Raw genomic sequence first — 22,715 nt, 5'->3', positions numbered from 1 at the left:
TCAACTTGGACTAAAGGCTAAGGCTTAGAGGGAAACAAAATTCTTCTTATTTGGCCCCTTTTTCCCTTTTTTGAGATTTTTCTTTTAAAATCAGGTAACAGCCATGACAACAGGTGATGCTAATCAGTGGCATCGTTGAGAGGGGGACGGGGAGTAGCGATGGGGGGTAGTTCCCCCCTTTCCCCAATAATTTTGAGAATAAATACTAAGTAACTTTAAAACTATTGCTCGTTATAAGTTTCAACTTTGTTCTTTACTTTGAGCAGATAATTTTTTTCGAATCAATCCATCCTCGTTTTAATTAAAAAAAAAAAAAAAAAAAAAAAAAAAAAAAAAAAAAAAAAAAAAAAAAGTTTGATTACACTTCCTATTATGTTACACAATAATGTTTATACGATTACACCGCCTTCAAAACCTTACCAACAAGTAAATAGGTAACCCTAGATAATGCCAAAATTGGGAAAATTACTACGGTTTCTTTTTCGCCTCATTTGCTCATTTTTCTCATTTGCTCAGGACAAATTGTTTGTTCGGGGTATTTTTCTGGGCTGCGTTAGATCAAATAATTCAGTTCCTGTTTAGGTTTCTGTTCTGTCGGGGTATTTTTCAGTTTTGTCGGGGTATTTTTGCTATTCAAGTTTTGCTGGGTCAAGTTAATAACCTTCTTCTAAACCCGTTTGCATTCATCAAAAGATTCCCATTTTTTGTTCAGTAAGATTTCTTCTGCGTAGCTAATTCTCGGTAGGCCTAATCATACAGTCTAGCCTTATCGGGGTATTTTTCATGGCGGAGTTAAGTCAAATAATTCAATTCCCATTTAGGCAAATATACTAGACCTTGGCTGTTTGTCCGCAATCAAAAGGAGATTTACAAATGGAGATACAAAAGGAGATACAAAAATGTATGTATTCTTAGTTTGTTATTTAACTTCTATTTCTTAAAAATTGTGTTTTGACAGATAACTAATCAGTGGGGATCTACTAGTCAGTGGAATAGGTGTTTAATAAGGTTTAAACTGATGAGGCTTTTTGATGTTTTGTACAATAAGTAGGACTAATGCATGGAAATAAAATAAATCTCTCTTCGAGTAAAAATTGTTAATAAAACACACTTTTTTTGTACAGAAATAATCAGGGCTCTAAGGAACTTGAATAGTTTTGGTCTTGTTCAATCCTATACATATTTTGAGGTATATTTTGACCAATTTTGACGATCAAGATCGGTCAATATATACAATTGTTGTCTGTCATTTGTTTAAATAATCAAAACTTCATGTTTGGTAGTTTGAGATGTCATTCAATCTTACTGTAGGTAGAAACGGGCTTTGACTCATGAGAAATCACGTTTTAAAGTGTTTTATATTTTTTTTTTATTTATTGGGCCTCCTTTTGGGGAAAGCTTTCCATAAGATAATAGGGTATCAATTATGCCTACAGGTGATGTTAATCAGTGACGTCGTTGAGGGGGAGGGGTTAGGGGGGAATATTTGTCTCCCAATAAATTTGAGAAAAAATACTAAGTAACTTTAAAATTATTGCTCGTTATAAGTTTCAACTTCGTTCTTTACTTTGAGCAGAAATTTTTTTTTCTAATCAATCCATCCTCGTTTAAAAAAAAATACATAACAAAAAAAAAAAAAAATAAATTAAAACACGAAAAACAGGGTACGATTACACTTCCTAATCTTTTGGGAAAAGCTTTTCTGGAAGTAAAATAAATCTTTCTTTAAGTAAAGATTCTAAATAAAACACACTTCTTTCGTACAGACAGTTATCGGATTCCAGAATTTTTGTTGCTTTTCCGTAAGGATTTGGGAAAGAAATAATATACAATCCCTTCTTTTGTAATTCATCAATTCATCAGGGCTCTTGGTCTTGTTCAATCCTAGACTTATTTTGAGATATATTTTGACCGATTTTGACGACCAAGATCTGTCAATATATATGTAACAGTTGCCTATCATTTATTTGAATAACCGAAACCTCATGGTTGGTACAATGAGATTCCATTCAGTTTCACTGTATGTAGAAACGGGCTTTGACTCATAAAAAATCACGTTTATAAGTTTCTTATATTTTCTTTTTAGTTATTGGGCCTCTTTTTGAAAAATCTTTGCATAAGATAATAGGGCATCATCCATGACTACAGATGACATTAATCAGTGACGTCTTTTAGGGGGGAGGGGAGTAGTTGCCCCCCCCCCAATAATTTTGAGAAAAACTAATAAGTAACGTTAAAACTGTTGCTCGTTATATGTTTAACTTCGTTCTTTACTTTGAGCAGATAATTTTTTTCTAATCAATCCATCCTCGTTTTAATGCAAAAAAAAAACAAAAAAAAACAAAAAAAGGTTTCGGTAAAACTTCCTGATACGTTCCACAATAATGTTTATACAAATATACCGCCTTCAAAACCTTATCATCAAGTAAATAGGTAATCCTAGATAATGGCAAAATCGCGTAAATGTACTACAGTTCCTTTTTTGCCATGTTTTCTCAGGTCAAATTGTTTTCCCTGATAGGTAAGGGTCTTTTACCTGCTTAATCTATCAGTTCAATATAAGGTTTTCTTGTTTTAAAACTTTAAAAAATAAATATGAATACACCCTCTACATCTGCAAATAGAACAGAAATGGAATTCTTGGAAAACGAGAAATCACTGAGCACAAGGGATTACTTATTGAAAACATGAAGAGAAATAATAAAAAAAAAGAAAATGAGACTTAGCACTATTTATAATAATATTCGTACTATAGCTAGATAGGTCAAATCGGTTGTAGTTCAGTCATAGAAGTTAGCAGGGGGAGGGATCAGCTCCAGGAATCATTTAACTGTTTTAACTTTTTACTTCAAATATTTAGATCAAAACTCCAATATACTTCCTAATTTTCTTATTTGTAACTGAAACGCCTAGTGAGCGCTGATAACGTCCTACTCCTTGCGTTTTGGATTCACATAGTAACCCCTAAATGTAGAGGTGCCTCTATGTACGAGTACATTACCATTTTGACTTATCGCTATTTTCACTGTTCTAAATATTTCTTTTAACCAACACCAAAAATAGGAATTGACTTAAATGTGCTGAGGATTTTTTTCTTTTACCCAGGGGTGATCGTATCGATCCAGTAGTCCTAGAATATCGTGAGAGGGCTCATTCGAACGAAAATTAAAAGTTCTAATGTCCTTTTAAGTGACAAAAAAATTGGAGGGGAAATTGTCCCCCTCCCATGCTCATTTTTCCCGAAGTCACCCAATAAAATTTTGAGATAGCCATTTTGTTCAGCATAGTCAAAAATCTGATAAATATGTCTTTGAGGATGACTTAAATCACCACAGGTCCCAGGGGAAGGGCTGCAAGTTATAAACTTTCCCATTGTTTACATAGAGTATTGGTTATTGGGAAGTATACAGACGTTTTCAGGAGGGATTTTGTTTGTGGTGGGGGGGTCGGAGTAGAGGGTTACGGTGGAGGTTCTTTCCAGGGAGGATGTTTCCTTGGGGTAAGGGACATTATTTTTATGAAGGGGGCGCCGGATATCCCAGCATTATTTAAAAACGATCAAAAATTTAATTTAAAAAAACACTTTTTTCAACTGAAAGTAAGGAGCAACATTAAAGCATAAGACGAACAGAAATGATTACGTGTATAAGGGGGTTCGCCCCCTAGTCAATACCTCGCTCTTTACGCTAAAGTTTTTTAGTACTTTCGAAAGAGCTATCTATTCTAATTAGCCGGCCTTTGTGATTCAGGGGTTTGTGATTCGAACAAAATTCAAACTTTAGCGTAAAGAGCGAGGTATTGACAAGGGATAAACTCCCTAATTTACGTAATAAAAATATACGAATATAGAAGTTCGTTACGTAAGTTAATTCGTAAGTTACGTCAGAACAAATTTCGAGAAAGCTATTTAGCCAAAAAAAAGAAAATTAATATGCAAATTTTGTTTATAAATGAACCAAAAATTAGCTCTCTATGATGCCCATGTGTCCAGCCTAGCCTTTCCATTCCAGAAATGTTACCAAAATTGCGCTTTTAGTGTATCACGTGAGACTTTATGACGGCCTTATCGAGTCTAATATATAAAAAATAACGATAATATATAAGAATTATCTTTTATGAGTTCTTAAACAGCTCTTTATGCTGTTTCAGCACCTCAATAGTGACGAAATAAAATAATAGGAAATATTACTGCTACCCATGAAAATTTTTTTTTCTTTCCGTTCAAAGGCGAGGGGAGTTGAAATTTTCCTGTATAAGGTTTCAATAATGGTAATTTAAAGGGTGTACTTTTCGATTTGCTAAGACGTCATTTTTGAATCACATGCAACTGAATGATGCAATGCACGGGGTTGTAGGAATAGATTTTGCAAGATTTTGTCTTCTATTATGGACGCGGGAGTTTAAGGAAGTGTATGGGGGATATGGGGAAATTTTCAGAGCGTTGGCAACTGTTTGTGGAAATTTTCAGTGGTTGGAGGAGAGTTTCCATGGGATGAATCCTCTATGGGGGAATCTTTGCAGGAGAAACTCTCCAAGGGAAAACATTCTAAGGAAGCAGCCTTTCACTGGGGGAGGGATTTCCATGAAGAATTTTCCAAAGAAGGGGGCCTCTTCAGAGTGATTTGAAAAAGAATTAAAGTCGTCTTCAAATGAAAGTATGCAAATGAGTCTTTTTAGGTGGAAACGTCTGCAAGAATTCTTCTTTAGGGCGGGGGGGGGGGGGGGGGTCAGCGAGGACAGAATTGTCCGTAGGGAATTTTACAGGAAGGTTATTTTAGGTTGGAGAAGCCTTATACGGATGAGTCTCCCTTTACGGAAGACAATTTTTCATAGAGGGGGAGCCAGATTTGCTGGCATTATTTGAAAAAGGATCAATAATTAAATTCAAAAAGTTTTTAAACTAAAAGTAAGAAGTGATATTGAAACTAGAAACGAGCAAAAATTTTTCCGAATATGATCGGTTTGTCCCCCTCCTCTAAACCTTGTTCTTAACGCTAACTCTTGACGGCTCGTTTGAATTTTTTTAACAACGACCCCTTAAATGCAAGGTCCGTCTAACCTTTTCGAAAATAAAAAAAAACTTCAGCGTGAATAGTAAGGTATTGAGAGAGGGGAAATCCCCTCATATACGGAACAATTTCTGTTTGTTTGGAGTGTTAATGTTGCTCTTTGTTTTCAGTAGAAACAGTTATTTTTATTTACAAACAAAATCCTGTGACAGCAATCACAGTTCCAGACCCCTGTTCAAGAGTCAAAAGTGATTGGGGGTTACAAACCCACGCCCATTAATTCCGCGACTACATCCAATCGAAATTGGTCAGAAGTCTCTCTGTTTAACAGTCGAAACAGTCGAAAGGTCTAGTAACCATGCCTCCTGGGATGCAATGCCTTGCACAGCCCCTCGACAAGAATTGTGAATTAGGCAGTTTTTCATTTTTTACATGCACTACTTTCCAATAATTCGTGGTAACGAACTGTAAGTAAGGAGCGACCTTGCTTAATAGTAACCGAAACTCTAAAAAACTAAATTTCGATAAAAATAGATATATCAAAAGAATTGGATTTTTTTGCTGATTTCAAATATATAAATTTATTTGAGTTTAGGCTTATCCATCAAAGGTTATGAGCCCGAGGAAATGTTCCTGCTTTCAAAAAAAGGAAAAACAGCCCTTAAAAGTCTAGTGACTTCAATGAAAATCACACCATCAGATTTAGCGTATCAGAGAACCCTACTGTAGAGGTTTCAACCTCCTATCCTTAAAAAGTTGAGATTTTGAATTTTTTACCAAAAGAAAGATCATGGATGCGTGTTTATTTGTTTTCTTTCCAGGGGTGATCGTAGCGACCAAGTTGTCCTAGAATATTGGGAGAGACTCATTCGAACGGAAACGAAAAGTTCTAGTGTCCTTTTTTCTCGTAGGAGTGGGGGTTATTATACCCTATTTAATTAAATCATGTAGTCTGAATTTAAGACACTATCTAAGAAGTATACTCTTTTTACCGTTCATTACAGGACGAACAGGCTTAATACCAATACGCATGGGAGAACTTCTTTTCTATGAGAGGGGCCAGGGCTGGGTAGAAGAAGCGGGCCCATCCGTGGTTTATCAAAATAGATCGCGAGGGGCATCTTTATTTTCATTCTTTTCTATTAACACTATAAAGGGTCTAAGGGGTGCTGGTGTCCCCCATGGGACGAGATGGGCTAAGGCATTTAGAGTTTCTTTAATTCAAGCGTAAATGATAAAAGACTCATAAGGGGACTGCTAGTCTCAATGTGACCGCCAAATATCTGGTGGCAGTAAAAATATAGCGAAATAAACCAACAAAATTGTTAAGTAGAACAAACAGAAAAGGGCACTTACCAGAATGTTGGATCCAAGTCTAGTTGGTTCAATAAGGAGGGATATTTCTCGATTTAATCCGATTAGAGCCCCCTTAGCTAAAACTTGGGGTTGTTAGGACATTTGTCAAAGACACATCACCATAAACAAGAGTAGGGTCATTCTCAGTCAGTTAGATAAGAAAGAGGAAGTCGGGTCTAATACTGAAAAGAGATTCGTTATCATGTTCAATTCGGGTAAACAGTTCGGTTAAAGAATTCTCTAGTAGAGGAGATTGGGCGTGGCTGATAGAGGAAAAAGTTCACAGGAGGAGCATAGAAGTGAAAAAGATCATAACTCATGGAAGCGGTATTATTTGGGGTATAAGAGACTGCCATTGGCTTCTTAAAGTTGACAACCTTATATTAATTATTAAACTAAGTATCTACCCTCACAGGGGGTAGTCACCATAAGAAAGCTTAAGAGGCTACCGCTTGATCTTCATCCACCCTATGAAATCTTCAATTCAAGTCACTTTAGGAAGTCACCCTCTCCAATAGATTCAATTACAATAGGTATTAAACTATGTCCAGAGCCGCAAGTTTCAGATCATTGACCATAAAATACTCCTTGTATATTTACTAAAAGTCTGGATTGATTAAGTCGGCCCGGGACCATGTCCATCTTAATACCTAAAGATGTTGCGGCTCACGTATGTAGAACCTCATCTGAGGTAATCATTAGACAGATAGCTTGATTATAGGGGACAGGTATACGGTTATTTAAATCAAGTAAATTATCTAGAGGTGCTACCATTTCATCTAACCGTCACAAGCACTAAACGACATAACATCTAACCGTCAGGACATCCACACAAATTTATAAGTTTATATAATAGTAATAAGTATATAATAGTTTAGAAACAAATTTCAGCTATGTATTTGCACATCAGGGGGGTGGGGGTAAAGCATAGCATATATTAAATACCTAACATAATCTAGGTACCTTCCCCCCCCCCTAAACCCCAAAAAACTCAATTTATAAAACTTGTCGATGTCCTGACGTGTCGATGTCCTAACAGATTTTTTTGTCGATGTTATGACGGATTTAGTCGTTGTCCTGCCGTTAGTGGTCCTGACGGTTAGATATTATGACGCCTTCCCAACAACATATACCGGCAGAGAGCTCAATTTAAGGAATTACGTAAGAGTCAAACTAAATTTCATCAAAATCAGAGTATTCGTAAAACGAATATCATTGGTGCCCTGTTACTTTAATTGTTAGGGCAGGATTATGGATTTCATCAATCATGTAAAGAGGCCGAATAGAGGGGAGGGCAATAGCTACTAGAATAATAGCAGGGATAGTAGTTCAGTTCAGACTGTCTCGATTGCTTGCCCATCAAGAAGATAACGACGGAGAAACTTATTAGAAAACAGCGTGGCCAGGAAAAAGCCAACAAGTGAAGTAATGAAAATAAATACTAATTGGGCATGATCGTCGAAAAAAATAAGTTGTTCTATGATAGGTGAATTCCCATTTTGTAAGCCTGTTTGAAATCAATGAGACACTACTATAATATACTACTTTGGAGTAAAAAGCGATTCTTGTCAAAAGAAACCGATCCTCCGAAAATAAAGTTTGAATAAAATATCGCCAACAACAAAATCTAATATTTGTCCTGATTCTAAATGTGCAAAATTTGTTTCATTATTGATATCTGTTCATAACAATAAAGAAGCTGGGCTTATTTGGAGCTTCAAACAGGACGCAAAACGTTCAAACCTTCAAACGTACTTCAAGCGTTAGAGAAAAGCATATCCCAAGGGTAAAAAATTGAAATTAGGTGATGTAAAATTTATTTCCTAAGACAGGAAGGATGGGGTGCATAGGCAGGGAGTAGGACTCATGATAAATAAGGAAGCTGTGAAGTTTTTTAGGTTGAGAAGGTATAAATATAATAGAATGCTAGTTGCTCATTTTTAGACTAAAAAGTTCATGGTATTAGTTATAGTAGTATATTACCCATCTATTCAAAAGAGATCTGACTTGTCTACCCGTGAAAAGATCTAATTTCGCTTATGTTTATACGTTCTCTGGAGCACTCGCACCTCGGTCCGGGTTTTTATAATGGGTGAGATAGGGAAAGATCATACTGCTAATTATATAAACTGTGACTGAAAGTAAGGAGCGTATTAAAACTTAAAACGATGAGATATTATTTCGTATATAAAAGGGGCTGTCCCCTCCTCAACGCCTCGCTGTTTACGCTAAAGTTTAACTGTTTCTCACGGCTTTATCTTTTAAAACGATAAAGAACTTTAGCGTAAAGAGCGAGGCGTTGAGGAGGGGACAGCCTTTTCATAAACGGAATAATTTATGTTCGTTTTGAGTTTTAATGTCGCTTCTTACTTAATTTAAAAAAACTTGTTTTTAAAGTTAATTTGTGTTTAAAATCAATCTTGAAGTAACACTGACCGGACTCCTACTTACAGAATAAATAAATACAACCTTATGCTAAGTCTGCCTTTCTCAAGACATACTTAAAAAGAATCACAGTTTATATAATTAGCAGTATAATCCTTCCCTATCTCACCCATTATAAAAACCCGGACCGAGGTGCGAGTGCTCCAGAGAACGTATAAACATAAGCGAAATTAGATCTTTTCACGGGTAGACAAGTCAGATCTCTTTTGAACGCGAAACTTGGCTTCAACATTGGCACACTAATTTTGAAGAAACTAATTTTAAATTAATTTATTTCAATACATACATGAAAATCGGTAATTAGTAGTGCAATGTTATTATTAGATGTTTTTAGGAATTAAAAATAGGTTTCGAAGTCTCAAGTTGGTTTCAAAGGCATTTTGAGAAAGTTTCTGCCAAAATACGTGTTCCAGGGTAATTGGACCGCTGATGGCAGATCAAATGAGAGCGAGCTGTTTGTACGCGCCGTATATATATATATATATATATATATATATATATATATATATATATATATATATATATATATATATATATATATATATATATATATATATATATATATATATATATATATATATATATATATATATATATATATATATATATATATATACGTATATGTATACGTATACGCGTATATATATGCTATATATATATATATATATATATATATATATATATATAGCGAATCTTGATCTATCAGCGGTCCAATTACCCTGGAACACGTATTTTTGGCAGAAACTTTCTCAAAATGCCTCTGAAACCAACTTGAGACTTCGAAACCTACTTTTAATTCCTAAAAACATCTAATAATAACATTACACTACTAACTACCGATTTTCATGTATGTATTGGAATAAATTAATTTAAAATTAGTTTCTTCAAAATTTAGTGTTCCAACGTTGAAGCCAAGTTTCGCGTTCAAGAGAAATCTGACTTGTCTACCTGTGAAAAGATCTAATGTCGCTTATCGTTTATACGTTCTCTGGAGCACTCTGCACCTCGGTCAACGGGTAGACATAGTGGGTTGAGATCAGGGAAGGGGATTATGCTGCTAATTATATAAACTGCGATTCTTTTTGAGTATGTCTTGGAGAAAGGGGCAGAGACTTAGTATAGTTGTATTTATTTTATTCTGCTAGTAGGAGTTCCGGTCGGGTGCCACTTCAAAGATTGATTTTAAACACAAATTAACTCTAAAAAAACAAGTTCTTTTTAAATTATAAGTAAAGCGACATTAAAACTCCAAAACAGACGATAAATTATTCCGTTTACGAAAGGGGCATTGTCCCGCTCCTCAACGCCTCGCTCTTTACGCTAAAGTTCTTTATCGTTTTAAAAAATAAAGTTGTGAGACACAGTTAAACTTTAGCGTAAACAGCGAGGCGTTGAGGAGGGGACAGCCCCTTTTATATACGAAATAATATCTCATCGTTTTAAGTTTTAATGTCGCTCCTTACTTTCAGTCACAGTTTATATAATTAGCAGTATGATCTTTCCCTATCTCACCCATTATAAAAACCCGGACCGAGGTGCGAGTGCTCCAGAGAACGTATAAACATAAGCGAAATTAGATCTTTTCACGGGTAGACAAGTCAGATCTCTTTTGAACGCGAAAACTGGCTTCAACGTTGGAACACTAATTTTGAAGAAACTAATTTTGTTTCTAGGAATTAAGATGTTTTTAGGAATTAAAAATAGGTTTTGAAGTCTCAAGTTGGTTTCAAAGGCATTTTGAGAAAGTTTCTGCCAAAATACGTGTTCCAGGGTAATTGGACCGCTAATGGCAGATCAAATCAGAGGAGCTGTTTGTACGCACCGATAAATATATATATATATATATATATATATATATATATATATATATATATATATATATATATATATATATATATATATATATATATATATATATATATATATATATATATATATATATATATATATATATATATATATATATATATATATATATATATATATATATATATATATATATATATATATATATATATATATATATATATATATATATATATATATATATATATATATATATAGATATAGATATATATATATATATACTACGAAAACTTTACGAAAAAGAAAGTTTTTTTTTTAAAGAAAAGTAAAGGCAATATTAAACTTAAGATCAGGAGAAATAGAAGCCTACAATAACTCAAACACAAAACGACCAGAAATTATTATTAAAGAATAAAAAAGGAAAGGAGAATAACTGGTATGGCTGTAACACTGCATAAAAATTTATATAAATGTATGTATAGTGGGCTGTAATAATGCAAAAGGTAAATATAACATTGGTTTAAGAATGGAAAGAAAGACAAAGAATGAATTTACAACGATAATCAAGTTAAAAATAAGTTTTATTTGTACAATGCCATAAAGCGATTACATTTGATTATGATATTTGGTGCTTCGCATTGATATTTCAGTTTTAAAAAATTTATAAATTTTTTCTCAAAGGGAAATTACGTGGTGGGCTCAATCGTCTCAATCAGGAACCCTTATCACTATCTAAATTCAGAAAGTGCAAAGATTTTCAAACAGAGGTGTTTATTGTTTAAAGCTCAGGAAAGGTGTGCCCATTTCATACGAAAACATTGATTGAAAACGAAACTAGTCTTATCTCGGCTCTCCACCAAAACAGGTAACTAGCATTTTAAAGTATCAAAGGAACTACAATCTGATAAAATAAATAACACGACGTAAAAAAAAAATTATAAACCATCCAGTAGCGGATCCAGAGGGGGGGGGGCGAGGGGTACCCCCCTAAAGTAGTGTAATTTACCTAATTAACGCAAGTTTGCATTAATTAAACTTGCTCCTAACGTAAGTTTATCGGATCAACCTATTTTGCGCCCCCCTAAAAAATCCTGGATCCGCCCCTGAAACCATCACACCTATTCCACCAGTTCTTATAAGAAGAAAAAATCATAAATTTCATCAACCCCCCGCCCCCTTTTTTATAAAATCCTACATAGGCTATTCAGTTGAGTCCACTGTATATAAATAATAGATAGTCATAATTTGTATATAAATTAAGTCATACCTGTGAGATGGGACAGTTGCAAACCACTTGGCTGGCTCACCAAGTTTTTTTCTGCTTTCGCAATTACGAACAATTCACTTTCTAACCATTTCTCATTGATTGACGCATACACACTAATCCATAAGTGCACAAATAAGTGGGAGGAGCTATTTGTTCGCACCGAGAATGAAGAGCCAGAAATCATCTGCGGTAAACTTACTGCTAATTATATAAACTGTGTTTTCAGTTAAAAAAAAATTGTTTTTTCTAGTTAATTTCTGAACATTTTTGAATTAATGCAGCTTTGATTTGGCTCACCGTACATGAATAATTAAAACGAAATTCCCATATTGATTTTCCTTTCTTTGGCTAATTGGCTTTCTCGAAATTTTGTTCTACGTAACTTACGTATTAACTTACGTAACAAATTTCTATATTCGTATGTATTTACGACGTATATTAGGGAGTTCGCTCCCTAGTCAATTCCTCGCTCTTTACGCTAAAGTTCGAATTTTGTTCGAATCACAAGCCCCTAAATCACAATAGCAGGTTATTTAGAATAGATAGCTCTTTTGAAAGTACTAAAAAAACTTTAGCGTAAAGAGCAAGGTATTGAATAGGGGGAGAACCCCCTCATATACGTAATAATTTCTTTTCGTTTTCAGTTTTAATTTTGTTTCTTGCTTTCAGTTGAAAAAAATTGTATTTTTATTTAATTTCTGATCGTTTTTTAAACTAATGCTGGGATATCTTCATAGTAAATGTCCCTTCCTCCAAGGAAATATCCTCCATGCAAGGATCCTCCCCCATAATCTCTACTCCGACACCGACCCCCCACGTAATTCTTGGCGTAATCAATGTTTGGCTCCGTGTTTAAGAAAGGAGTCCAAGCCAGTGCGGGTGTTAAAGTAAACTTTGTAAGAACATGAGCTTCCAATCCTGACTGATTTGAAAGCTCTAGGGATAAGGTGCAACACATCTTGTTCCTCCACTTCGACGGGAATTGAGTGATCCAGGAGAGTCTCTGAGTACAACTGCATAAGATGGAGCCTCGGATTCCGATGCATTGAATTTCGAGGGCCAAGAAGAGTTTTTTATTTTCCCAGGGGTGATCGTATCGATCCAGTAGTCCAAGAATATCGTGAGAGGGCTCATTCAAACGAAAATTTAAAGTTCTAGTGCCCTTTTTAAGTGACCAAAAAATCGGAGGGCAACTTGGCCCCCTCCACCGCCCTTACGAAGTACTTCCTGTTGATGAACATATGTTTATGCCAGGAAGATGCTTCTCTTGTCACGCCTAATGGTCTAATGATTTTATTATTTACTTGTGAGGAATAGTTTAAAATGATGAAATTCAATAGCTATTTTCATCTACTATATAATCTACAAGAAGATAAGAGAGGCTGAAAAAAAGGAATGATTAAGATTTGACTTAGATAATCAACCAAAGACTACAAGACCATCTTTTTAGGCAGCCATTTTGTTTGAATATTCTCTCAATCAACCTCTGCCACGTGATTAACAACCTTGAAAGAGTTGATAAAAGTCATTATTGTGAAATTGTTTACTTTTTGCCACTTGTCTGGACTTGTCCTTAATCGAGGAAAATTAAACCTTGGCCCAGGACATTATTTGTCAGTATGTTATCTTTCCAATATATGTTTGAATCCTATCTAATTGACCTGCAATTCCATACATAAATTAGTTACTTATGCATGTGAAGGAAAATATGTTAAGTAAGAAAACTTAGTTTATTTTAAGTTTTTAACATTTTCCTATTTAATATTTTCCCTATGTTGTACTGATATAAAAACTGCTGATGATATTGACCTGGACAACGCGGCATTTGCATTCTAATCTGATTAAGAGGTAGTTCCTCTGGGTTTGGTGAGCTTTTTGGGATTAAAAATCTATTTTGAACTAAATTATCTCTTATGGGTTGCCTCCTAGTAGTAAAGTGGATCGACTTTCCTGGATCACTCAACACCCCCTGTGCTCGTAAGTCCTTTGTCGATTCAGTGTGTTCAAATCCCTCTCAAATCAGTGAACTACGTAAGAGTAAAGCCGACCGGAAACTTATAGTTAAGTCTAGAGATACTGCTGAAGCTATTGTTGACCACATAAAAGGCAAGCAACCCACGATAAATGCGTCACTAAGGGCCCCAAACTTTATTGGGGTAGTGAAAAGAATTCCCGTCGAAGTGGAGGAACAAGATGTGTTGCACCTTATCCCTAGAGCTTTCAAATCAGTCAGGATTGGAAGCTCATGTTCTTACAAAGTTTACTTTAACACCCGCACTGACTTGGACTCCTTTCTTAAACACGGAGCCAAACATTGATTACGAAGTACTTCTTGTTGATGAATATATGTTTATGCCAGGAAAATGCTTCTCTTGTCACGCCGAAGGCCATCTTGCGGCCAATTGTAATAACACCGCCATTTGTGGTAGCTGTGGAGCAACTGACCACGCGTCTGGCAAATCTAATCCAAGCACGTACTGGTGATATGTTTTGTGTAGTATGTAAGAAAAACGGTCACACATGCTACAGCGTAAATTGTCCCGTTGCTAAACAGAAGCCGAACTCTGCTAGGCAATGACTGAGCAACCCCTGACATCACATAGTCTGATATCATGGAATATCAATGGGAAATTTGTAAACCGATCTACCCTCGTCCTTGAATTTCTTAGTGAATGCGACATAATATGCCTGCAAGAACATTTACTATGGAGCAGGGCATAAACTTGCTGAATCTTTCACCTTGTCATAATGTATGTTCTGTTTCTGTGAAGCAAACAAAAGATTGTGGTCGTCCTTCAGGTGGTTTAGTAATGTACGTTCGATCAAACCTAAGCTCTGACCCTTTGGATTTGGAGGATTAGTACCTTACTTAGAGTAAACAACGTGGCTATAATTAATGTCTATCTTCCCACTGACTACCGGGATGACAATCAGAACGTAGCTTCGCAATTAGTGTGTCTAAACTTTCTAAATGCCTGGAAAAGGCTCGTCAAGGAAAGGAAAGCTCGTCACTGGCTGGAAAGCCAGTGATATCATATAAAAAAACTCTGGTGTCGACACAACCCCCACGGGCCTAGGGGTAGGCGTTGTAAGTTATGCCCTGGGGGCATATAGGGTTCATATGGAATGGATACTCATATAGACTTCAAAGAGGGCTCATTTGATTAAAAATTGAAAGTTCGAATTCACTTTTTAAGAGTCATAAAACGAAAAAAATAGTAAAAAAGAGAAAAACGAGGATTATACTAGCCAGTGAAAAATATGGACTAAAATGCAATTATTTCGGTCAAGACATCCGCTTGACCGTCCTCAGTGCAAGACAATAACGTAAAAATTACTAATAACAATCTCAATATACTATAAAAAATTTAAAACTTTTAAACAAAGCACAACTAAAATTTGAAGACCCTTTCCATGTAATGGTATAAGGGTAACTGAATGAAAAAATACAGTACTGAATGGGAAATAAATTTTTCAGTTTATACAGAGCATTTTTAGAAGCTAAACGCTTCCCGGGTAAAACATCATCACAGATTAGATTAAGTTGCAAAATGTGATTATTTTTATTTAATGAAAAATGATCAGAATTAACTATTTCATTATAAATGGGGCTTAAACAGGTTTCTCCCGTGTCTCTATTGAGAGCAACTTTTCTGTGAATGTACTTTTTTATCTCAACTGCCTCCCGGAAAACTTGGATGAGACCTTTAACAGGGGCAATAATGGATATGTTATTGAATAAAACGAAAGGGTGCGGGTTGTCATACACATACTCAGCCAAGGCGGAATTGTGGCTAAGCGTTGGAAGTTGTGGCTAAACAGTAAAGACTTTCTTATCACCCACTAAACGGATGATATCCGTTGGAAGTTGTGGAGATGATGAATCCTTTTCCCACTTTTTTTTGTCTTTTTTCTATTATTAATTCCAGTAACTTGATGGGATAACCATGGCAAAACAGAAGGTCCTTCAGATAATTTAATTATGGGATTATATGAGTTTTTGAACAAATTCTTATAACACGATCAATTAAAGATATATCTACTCCTCTTTTTACACAAGGAGGGTGGTTGGAAGAGAAATGCAAATACCTATCATTATGTGTAGGTTTTTTGTAAATCGAATATTCAAGGCTGAGAGATTTGTTGAAGATTAAGACATCTAAAAAGACTTCTCTTCCAACCACCCTCCTTGTGTAAAAAGAGGAGTATTTATATCTTTAGTTATACCGTTACATGGAAAGGGTCTTCAAATTTTAGTTGTGCTTTGTTTTAAGGTTCTAAATTTTTTTTATAGTATCTTTAGATTTTTATTAGTAATTTTTATTTTATTATCTTGCACTGAGGACGGTCAAGCGGAGGTCTTGACCGAAATATTTGCATTTTAGTCCATATTTTTTACTGGCTTGTATAGCCCTTGTTTTTGTGTTTTTTACTATTTTTTTCGTTTTATCATGATTAGCCAGTTTGGTCTCAGAAATTATTTTTTAAGAGTCAAAAGAGATTAGAGGGAACCTAGCCCCCCACCCCTTTCCAAGCCTTTTTTTTCTCAAATCCATCAGATAAGAACTTTGAAATAGCCGTTTTAAAAAAACAAATAGTTCAAAGACCATATAACGAAAACTCCGGGGTCTACACAGCCCCCAGGGCCTGAAGACAGGCGTTGTAAGTTATGTCCTTGGGGAATATATGGTTCGCATAGAAGGGATGCTTTGATTGAAAATTTAAAGTTCTATTTCAGTTTTTGAGAGTCAAAAGGAATTGGAGGGTGACTAGCCCCACGCCCATTGTTTCCCGAATGCCTCTGATAAAAATTTTGAGATATCCATTAAGTTAAAAATTGTTCAAAAGTCAGATAACAAAAACTCAGGTGTCGACACATCCCCCCAGGGCCGGGTTCAGGCATTGTAAGTTATGCCCTGGAGCATATATAATACTTATGAAAAAGATGCTCGTATAAACTTCAGGGTGGACTCATTTTATTGTAAATAAAAAGTTCATTTTTTAATAGTCAAAAGAGATCCAAGGGCAACTAGACCCCCCCCCCCACGCCTTGTTTTCCAAACCCATCTGATGAAAATTCTGAGATAGGCATTTTGTTTAAAAAATAAATTAAGGGTCGAATACGAAACACTCTGGTTTCAATACAACCCCCCAGGGCCAAGGAGAAGGTGTTCTAAGTTATGCCCTAAGAGCATGTATGGTTCTTATGAAAGGGATAGTCGTATAAACTTCATAGAGGACTCATTTGATTGGAAATTGAAAGTTCTAGTTCACTTTTTAAGAGTCAGGAGATTTAAGGGCAACTAGCCCCCCTCCCCCACACCCTTTTTCCCAGACCTATCTGCTACAAATTTTGAGATAGCCAGTTTTTTTTAAACTTTTCAAAAATTAGATAACAAAACTCCAGTGTCGACACAACCCCCAGGTCCCGGAGGGTAGGCGTTGTAAGTGTTGCCCTGGGGGCGTATATGGTTCTTATGAAAGGGATTATCGTATAGACTTCAGAGAGGGATCATTTCATTGAAAATTGAAAGTTCTACTTCACTTTTTAAGAGTCAAACGATATCCAAGGGCAACTAGCCCCCCTCTCACAACTTTTTTCCCCAAGCCTATCCGATAAAAGTTCTAAAATAGCCATTTCATTAAAAATAATTCAAAGGTCAAATAATAAAAATCCTGTGTCGACGCAGTAGGTTTTATACTTTTACAGAGAGAGAAGGAGGCGATACCCAAACTCTTGTTTGTAGTGATTTTTGTTCGTTTCAAGCTGTTTCTTTGCATTGATTGCTTATTTAATTTCTGTTCGTTTTAAGTTTCATTTATGCTTCAATAGCATTTTTTTTTTAAGCTTGGTTTTCATATTCAATCTAAACATTACTAGTTTTAACATCTATTTATTCATTTATAATATTGCTTGTTGTATTTTTTTGGCTAAGATTGTTTATTTAATTTCTGTTCGTTTTGGGTTTCATTTATTCTTTAAAAGTAATTTCTGGTCGTTTCGAGTTTGAATTTTAACAGGTATTTGTATCTGCTGATCTTAAGCTTAAGATGGCTTCTACTTTTCTTTGAAAAACTTATTTTCGGAAAGTTTTTTTTAATTAATTTTAAAAGAAAACTGCTTGTTCAAGCGGGTGGTCGTTTCTTTTCCTTTTTGCTGCCAATAATCACAGTTCTTGTAAGCACTATTCTCTAGAAATGGCTAAACCTTACAAATAGACGCCAATTGAACTGGCTCTTTCAGTAAAAGAGCACTTTGAAGATAATCTTGATAAATTTATTAACAATGAAGCAATTGTCGATGACGAGAAATTAATTTTTCTTCAAAATGCACTTTGACGAGTTGATTTAGGCATAAACCTTACCGTGAAAGACCGCTCAAAGTAAATATCATGGATCAACCTCCAACTTCTGTAATAGTAAGGATTGACTACATTTCTCAAAATTAAAAAATAGTGTTAAAAACCCTAGACGAAATTGTGAGAAAAATGAATAAACTTTTAGAGGTTTTGCCAGTTGAGGGTGCTACAAAATGATTTTATTGTGTATCTGACACAAGAAAAAGAAATTATTATGTCAGATACTATGTCAGATGTATCTGCAGTATCGGTTCAAACAGACTTACTCGTTTTATTTTCAAAAATATGTTTGGCTGTACCCATAAGAAACCTCTTTATTCAATCTCATTTTGAGCTGATATTACATGAGATCTTTCTACTGATCTAATTCAGGTAGATCATTCTATCTACAGTAGATTTCTGAAAATAGTGATTCCAATGGTGTATCTCCTATTTTATCCAACTCCATTTTCGAGAGGTTTTGGGATCTTTTCCGAAATTCATAAATTATTTTCAAGATAACGTTTTACTATTAAAATTAAATACTCTGATTTCGTTAGCAATGAGAGAACTATAAAAGTTTATGAGGAACGTGTGACTCAATTTCTTAGCTTTAAAAACAGAAAATTGAATAGCAAACGCAACCAAAATCACAAACAGAAATTTCCCCTAAAATTAAATGACAGTACTTTGATCTACAGGAAAAATACTCTTCTTTATCTGTATATTTACCATTTATATTCGAAGAAAATATTTTGAATACTGGACTAGGAAACAAAAGCAGATTTTAAGAGCTGTTATATTTCAATCTGACTTCATCTTAAAACTAATCCGCTTGAAAGCAGAAACATAGCTTGAAAATATTAAACATTGGCAGAACAGCTTCAGATATTTCTCTTTGCTATGGACCATAAAACTCCACCACACTGTGGAGTCTAATATATATCATATATTTATTATCGTTTATTATCATGTATGATAATATATACCATATATATATATTATCATATATGATAATGTATATCATATATATAATATATGTCAGCATGGCCAGTGGTTCACACTGTCCATAAGAACTGCAGATATAAAACCCTTAACACTTTGTTGCAAAAAAAAAAAAACAAATAGGCAGCAAAGAAAAAAAACATGACAAGTGTAGTGTTACTTCCAAAACAAGATTAAGAAAAATAGTAATAGATAATACTGCCCAGATGCTCCATTTAGAAAAAAAAAATGTTTTAAATATTGACATAGTTGCAGTCTCTGCTAGTGCAATTTCCTAAAAAGGTGAAATATATACAATTCTACCCTAATATTTAAACCTAACCATTTTCGTATAGTTATGCTTGAGAAGGCGAACCAGAGATTTCAGTTTAAAAAACACAATGGTTTGAGCATTTTTGTGTTACAAGATTGGAACATAAGCATCTAAAAAAACCTACCCCTTTAAAATAAATTTAATTAAATATTTAGGCTGGTTTCAACTGTAGAACATAATAGAAATTGCTTTACAGGTAGAAAAATGATTTTCTTGTTTCTCGAAATCTTAAATTAAGTAGGAAAAATTTTGATTCACTTTACATTTTAGATCTAAGAGGCATGAAAAAACTGGTATTTCCTTGCATATCCATATTTGCAATGCTGACGATTTTTTATACTGTATATTTGGCTTCAGTTGAAGAGGAAAAACTCAAGCAGAATGATCAAAAAATTCAGCAAACAAATTCTACAAAAGTTATACTTCTGTGGAACTCTCTTTTCGATTCAGTGGATTATTACTTCGGCTTTGGTAATGCACCTTTTAAAGAAAGCCATTGTGAATACACTGACTGTTATGTTACTAACGATAAATCATATCTATTAGAGGCTAGTGCTATTGTTTTTCATGCACCTACCTACCAACCATCTCAAGCTAGACTAGAACGACTGCCCCACCAAAGATATGTGTTCTTTTCATTGGAATCTCCAGAAAAATTCAATACTAGTAACATTTATGACAATTTCTTCAATTGGACAATTACGTATAGAATTGATTCTGATATTTATTCCCCATATGGAGAAATAAATAAGAGAAAAAAAAGAATTAAGAAGGAATTCAGAAAGTTTACTAAAGACAAGTTGGTGGCATGGATGGTTAGCAACTGCTTAACATCTAGTGGCAGAGAAAAGTATGTTAAAGAACTAAGTAGACACGTACCAGTTGAAATATATGGAAAATGTGGATCCAGTTCATGTCCAAAGACCCAGGGGAAACAATGTTATGAAATGATCGAAAAAAACTATAAATTCTATTTATCTTTCGAAAACTCTCTTTGCAAAGATTACGTTACTGAAAAGCTATTTATTTTGCTTCAGTATGATGTCATACCAATTGTATACGGTGCAGCAGATTTTGAAAGAATTTTGCCTGCTAATTCATATATCAACGCTATGAACCATAGTCTTGAGGAACTGGCAAGTATTTTAAAAGAAATAGGCAATGATCCTTCTAAATATCAAAAATATTTATTTGTGGAAGGAGGAATACAACGTGAGTTTTCGAGGGGGAAAAAGACATCCTTTCTGTGAGCTATGTAAAAAATTACACACTGATAGTGAAACTAAAGTATATACAGATTTCAAAAAGTGGTGGGTAGATGGCAGTAAGTGCCAAAAAGGGCCAATTTACAATTAACGTTTTTTTTTAACTCCTCAATGTAATTTTTCCAATCTTACCCATTTTTTTTACTATTGAAATGATATTGTTTATGAACATTATAACCCTTATTTATTTTTTTCTGTTTATGAATATAACCATAGTCAACACAATGGTATTGAGTTAAAAAAGAATAATGTGTATCTCATTTAGTATCAATCATTATCTTTTCCCACAATTCATGCTGTATAAATTTGAGGCGGAAGGGCATATTCGATCGCAAATTTTGAATTCTAGTGAATATTTAAGGGCTAAAACATGGAAGGGTAATATCCTGCACCTTTAATGTCCCAAGAGATCCTGTAGTTCCACGCATCACTAGATCAATATTCAAAAGTCATTTCAATCAAGATGATAGAATAAAAACAGAAAATATGCCTCTAGGGGTGAGGTGATAATAGGGGCCCTAATTTGGGAACGTGGGGATTTGACACAAATGTCCCCCTAGCTTTCTTGCTTCCACCCTAGATTTAAAAATTTTTTTTTTCAGTATTTTCATTGAAAAAATTAAAACAACTACAATCCCCCCCCCTACTACAAAAATACATATTTTGTCTAAAACATGTTTTCGACCAAGATCAAACACCTTCCCCTCCCCCCTCTATTTTGAGACTTGTTCCCATCGATGATAAGCACAGCACCAGGTGCAAGAGCTCAAAATTACACCACTAGAATATGCTTTTTATACTAATTGCTGCAGAAGGATGAACTTATAACACCCTATTGCATGCCACGTAGGATTTTGAACTGTATGATTAGAGGGTGCAACTTGGGCCCATGAGAACAGTTAAGCTCAAATTATGAATGTTTGAAATGAAAATATCAGCTACATATTTCATGGGTATTGTTTGATTTTTCACCAAAAATGTTGAACAGTTTCTGAGCTTGGTGGTTTTGAATCTGACCCTGATATTACAAAATCAATATCCAAATCAAACCACTTCGAAAACATACATTTCAAAAATGGTGTCGGATTTTCTCTAGAAATAACAGTTAAATTTTTAAATAGTTCGTGGTAAAGAACTAAAAGTAAGGAGCGACGCGACTCAATAGTAACCAAAAGTCTAAAAAGAGGAATTTTATATCAATAGATGTATCAAAAATATTGGGTCATTATGCTGTTTCCAAATATATAAGATTAGTAAAGCTTAGCATCAGAGGCAACGCTATAGTCTTGCCTATAGTAAAGGCCATACGGCTCCAATGTTTTATTATTTGTTCATTATTTTTTTCCCAGAGGCACTTCATATGGAAGGGATCGTCGTAGAAACTTCAAAGGAGGCTCATTGAATTAAAAATTGAGAGTTCTAGTGCCCTTTTTAAGGTTCAAAAGGGATTGGGAGGCAACTAACACCCCTTCCACGCCCACCAATTTCCCAAACACATCCAATCAAAATTATGAGATAGCCATTTTGTTCAGCGTAGTTGATTTCCAAATACAAATTATGTTTTTGAGGAGGACACTCCCTCACACCCCTAAGAGCAAGAGTTGTAAGTTATGCCCTGGGGGCATATATGGTTTTTATGAAAAGCTTGGTCATAGAAACTTCAAAAAAGACTCATCCGACTGGAAATTCAAAGGGCTAGTGCCCTTTTCAATAGTTAAAAGTGATTGGAGGGCTACTAACCCCCCTCTCACGCCTACCTTTTCCCCAAACACATCCAATCGAAATTTCGAGATAGCCGTTTTGTTCGACGTAGTTAAAAATTCAGGAAATTAGCTCTTCGAGGATAACTACGCCCCCCCCCACTGCCCTAAGGGCAAGGATTGTAAGTTGTGCCCTGGGGGCATATAAGTA

General features: G+C 34.8%; 1 protein-coding gene across 1 annotated transcript; it reads left to right on the top strand.

The window, feature by feature from the left end:
- The first annotated feature begins 2,486 nt into the window (after positions 1–2,486).
- LOC148938508 (lewis-type alpha-(1,3)-fucosyltransferase-like) lies at positions 2,487–22,695 on the top strand. Its single transcript, XM_089107742.1, has 2 exons — positions 2,487–2,521; positions 19,810–22,695. The coding sequence occupies exons 1-2, from the start codon at positions 2,488–2,490 to the stop codon at positions 20,787–20,789; spliced, it is 1,014 nt and encodes a 337-aa protein (XP_088963868.1). The 5' UTR covers position 2,487; the 3' UTR covers positions 20,790–22,695.
- The last annotated feature ends 20 nt before the right edge of the window (positions 22,696–22,715 follow it).

This window comes from Artemia sp. Qi Xiang Cuo, unplaced genomic scaffold, assembly GCF_049724085.1.
Source record: "Artemia sp. Qi Xiang Cuo unplaced genomic scaffold, ASM4972408v1 HiC_scaffold_3198, whole genome shotgun sequence".
NCBI classification, from domain to species: domain Eukaryota; kingdom Metazoa; phylum Arthropoda; class Branchiopoda; order Anostraca; family Artemiidae; genus Artemia; species Artemia sp. Qi Xiang Cuo.
Note: the sequence above shows the minus strand (reverse complement) of the source record. Positions and strands in the feature narration are given on the sequence as shown.

Coding starts and splice junctions, on each gene's coding strand:
- LOC148938508 (XM_089107742.1), top strand. CDS start 2,488: ATGTTTTCTCAGGTCAAATTGTTTTCCCTGATAG. Junction 2,522..19,809: donor CAAATTGTTTTCCCTGATAG/GTAAGGGTCTTT, acceptor TTTACATTTTAG/ATCTAAGAGGCATGAAAAAA.